Below are 4,114 nucleotides of genomic sequence, written 5' to 3' on the forward strand. Positions count from 1 at the left end.
AAACAAATGGACAACGACCTGAGAGTGCTAGCGATTAACACGTCGAATATGACCGGAGATGCGCTTCAAATTGTTTTGGCGATGAAGGAAGACGTCAAAAAACGTTATGCTAATCGTTTTTAATTTATAGTTTTCTTTCCAAGTTTTTAATTATTTGATGTGTGTTTTTTTAGGTTGTAGATTTAAACTTTCTAGTTTTTTATTTCTAATTTTCTAGGATTTTTTTTGTAATTTTTTTTAAATGTGATAATGATTTTTATTTTTAATTAATGAAATCTTTTGTTTTTAATTAAAACTAAAAATTTTATTTATTTAAAAATAAAAATAATTAAAAAAAAATGTGACACCTCAACTTAAGTAAACAATAATTATGTGGCAAAAAAAGTGTAAATAGCAGTGAATCAAATGTAGGCACCTCCCTCTACTCTTACAGCGAATGACTCTTTACATATTTTGGTAGATCCAACGACACTCCCGAATCCCCAAACGCGCTCCTCTTCACAGCCAGCTGCTGGTCAACCCCAGCCCCAAAGTGGGTTTTCAATTATGGAGAAAAACCCAATTACTTGACCATGGCAAGCGAAAAATCCATTTTCTACAACTACTGCAATGCAGGCAGTATTGCCAACAAATTCAATTTACTGGATAGAATAAAACCCTTTGCATCTTTAAATGATTAAACCGTTTAACCTTCTTTCCCCTTTCATTCAAATTTGGTGAATTTTCCCTCATAGTATCAATTATTTCTTCGTAACTGTAAATTCGCACCATGGACAAAGATACGACGCCCCCGTATCTCAGGTCAGTTGGTTCCTTTCCAGTTTTTCCGATCAATTGCAAGTTTATCTTATTATTTGATGTATTGGGATCTTCTGTTTTTTCTGTTCTATTAAATAATGTTCTCAGATCAGATCCCTTGGTGTAGTAGTACAGTTCATGTTTATTTCTGCGGATTTACTGTTGCGTTTAGGAATGTATGTGATTGGTGCTTGTAGATTTAATTTATAGTTGATCAGGTAAGAGCTTTCATGTGAGTAGAACAAGTGGATTTCTTTTTTAACTGATTTGTGAAGTGAGCTTCTAATAACTAAACGAATCTCTAGATCTAGATGTACAAAAAACAACAGCTGACCAATAGTCCTAACATGAATGTGCTCGTTTCAAATTTGTAGATAAAATGTGCAACAATTCACCAAGTAGCATAGGGTTTATAAACAACTGTCCAATGGAAAATAGGTGGCATTTCCCCAAAACAGCTCAATTTCAAGTAAATGTGTATACTAATCAAATCATTTTGTTGAGGTTTTCTATGTCAGATTGTCAGATGAAGTACAAGATCTTTGAACTTAAGATGCCAATTTTTAGCAAGGAGTGTTATTGATGTAGATGAGTTGTACAATCTATAAAGATTTTTACTTTTTTTGTGTGTTATCTGTCTGTTTCTTTGGAATATTGAGGCTTCTTATAACATATGCTCATCCACCATGTAGTTTATTTGCTGCATTATCATATGGAATTGCATCAATGGCCATGGTTTTCATAAACAAAGCAGTTGTCATGGAGTATGCATTTTCCATGACTCTCCTCACCTTACAGGTACTAAAAAATACATTTACCTTTCGCAATATTTTTCATTTTATCATGTGCAAAATACAGAAACACACTTGTACTTTCATCATTAGATCAATTTAGCCACTTAACTGTTTTCTATAATGATTAAAAAACAATATACTTACACTATTTTATCGATTTAACCACTAAACTATTATTATAACTTGTTGTTTACAACTTTGTTTCAGCAAATGGCAACTGCAATGCTTATACACTTTGGAAGAATAATGGGATGGACAAGAGCAAAACCACTAAATGTTGACACTGCAAAAAAGCTTATACTGGTTTCACTATTTTACAATGGAAATGTGGCTTTTGCTTTAGCAAGTTTAAAAGGAGTCAATATTCCAATGTACATTGCTATAAAACGACTTACACCTCTAGCTGTGTTAATTGCTGGACTTTTTTATAAAAAGGGTAAACACTCAAAACAGGTAATTCTGTTGCATTCCATTTCCATGATGTATATTTGTTAGCTGAATTTTGTTGTTTATATATATGACAAATAACAATGTAATTTCTGATCATATACTTTCATTTTTTTTCTATTGCAACATTATAGCAGTGAAAAATTACTTTGTATTTTGATAACATTTCCATAATCTTTTTATCTTTTCAGGTAATTCTTTCAGTATCACTAACTGCTGCAGGGGTAATGATTGCTGCACTTGGAGATTTTTCTTTCGACATGTTTGGATATGTCATGGCTCTTATTTCTGTCTTCTTCCAGGTGAGATTATGCATTTTGGGTTTATGGAAATTCTGTTGTAATTTAATTATTGAGTAGAAATAGAAATGACATTTATAATAATGGCATATACATTATACAGACAATGTACCTAGTTTTGGTAGAGAGATCTGGTGCAGAAGATGGACTTTCATCGATTGAAATCATGTTTTACAACAGTCTTCTTTCCTTGCCATTCTTGGCATTTCTCATAATAGTTACTGGAGAATTCCCAAGTTCAATCTCATTATTATATGCAAAGGTCAGAATCTCCTTATGTGTTTATATATTTAGTGTTATGAGAAGCCTTTAATTCTTGACATTATTTGGTAAATAACCAAAAAGTTAATTGGTTCTTTTTCCCCCCATTAAGTGTTGTCTGGATGAAGTGCTATATGATAAATGATGTTAAAAAGTAAAAACATACTTGTTAAAAGTTAGGACTTGATGAGAAACCCTAATTTCCATCTTCTTTCTGCAACAAGTCAGAAAGAAACATTCGTATATGGCTTATGAGATTAAATCATGTCTCAACAAAACATGCATAAAGTTTATCCAAGTTGTTGATATTTTTATTCTACTAATTTGAGTTGTTCCTTTTTATCCATGTACAGAGTGCTTCCTTGTACTTTTTGGTGATGTTTGTTCTTTCCCTAGTGATGGGCATAATCTTGAACTACACCATGTTTTTATGTACAATTGTCAATTCTGCCCTTACTACAACCATTGTGGGGGTCCTCAAGGGCGTCGGATCCACAGTAAGTCACCATAATCAAATAAAAAAATAGCTTACATAATTCTGTTGATTTCATATCTTCTCATTATTACAACATTCTACTTTGAAAATTTTTGTCCAAATATTGCAATTTCATCTAATAATATTTGTATTGCTATAATTTGGTAGATTTTTCATAGTAAGCAAAAAATTGGAAGTACAATGTTATAATTGGGTAGAAATAGAATGCTATAATAAACATGTAAGTAAAAGTAGATTGCTATTACTTTACCTATTCCTGGATTTAATTACATTGTTTTCTGATTGGTTGGTTCAGACACTTGGGTTCTTCTTACTGGGAGGAGTTCAAGTACACTTTCTGAATGTAAGTGGATTGGTGATCAACACTCTTGGTGGTTTGTGGTATTCGCTTGCCAAATATCAAGAAAAGTTGAGGAAAACCACACTTCCAAGATAACCGAAAAGCTCCATATCAACAAACTTAGGCTCCATTTTTTTCTTGTTTAATATACACTAGAGATTTTTGTAAGGATATAGTTAAATTCACATGTTTTGTAAAAACGTTATTCATCTGGCAACCACCCATGAGTTAAGTTGGCATGCTAGGTGGTTGACATAAAAGAAGGTAGTGTGTGTTTCTTATGCATACACTTTATTCCAGCGTGGAAATGTGAAAAACAATGTCATTTTTGTATTGGCTTTTCTGTTGTGAGTGAGCACAAAAATTGGAACCGGAAAACTAAGTTGTTTTACAAAACGAATGCTTTTGTTATTTATTTATTTTGTATTTTAAACAAACCGAGATTTTAGGGTCAGTTGGATTATGAACTTAGTAGTAAAAACTGTGTTTGCTTGACAACATCAAAAGAATTGAATTCTTTAAATAACATCAAATTTCATGGTTAAATGAATTGTCATTCTTTGGTAAAAGTTTATCAAATTAAAACATATTATTATTATCTCTCCTATATACCTAACTGCTCTGTCCCACCCCACGCACCACACTCAACACCCATACCCAGTTACCCACCACATCATAA

General features: G+C 32.2%; 1 protein-coding gene across 1 annotated transcript; it reads left to right on the forward strand.

The window, feature by feature from the left end:
• The first annotated feature begins 419 nt into the window (after window positions 1–419).
• On the forward strand, window positions 420–3,768 carry UTR7 (UDP-N-acetylglucosamine (UAA) transporter family). The gene is made up of 7 exons (XM_078957710.1): window positions 420–801; window positions 1,491–1,596; window positions 1,800–2,045; window positions 2,231–2,341; window positions 2,442–2,600; window positions 2,953–3,096; window positions 3,391–3,768. Exons 1-7 carry the CDS (start codon window positions 770–772, stop codon window positions 3,529–3,531), a joined length of 939 nt encoding a protein of 312 aa, XP_078813836.1. The 5' UTR covers window positions 420–769; the 3' UTR covers window positions 3,532–3,768.
• The last annotated feature ends 346 nt before the right edge of the window (window positions 3,769–4,114 follow it).

The sequence above is a fragment of the Lactuca saligna genome, chromosome 5 (genome assembly GCF_052625555.1).
Source record: "Lactuca saligna cultivar CGN05327 chromosome 5, ASM5262555v1, whole genome shotgun sequence".
NCBI lineage: Eukaryota > Viridiplantae > Streptophyta > Magnoliopsida > Asterales > Asteraceae > Lactuca > Lactuca saligna.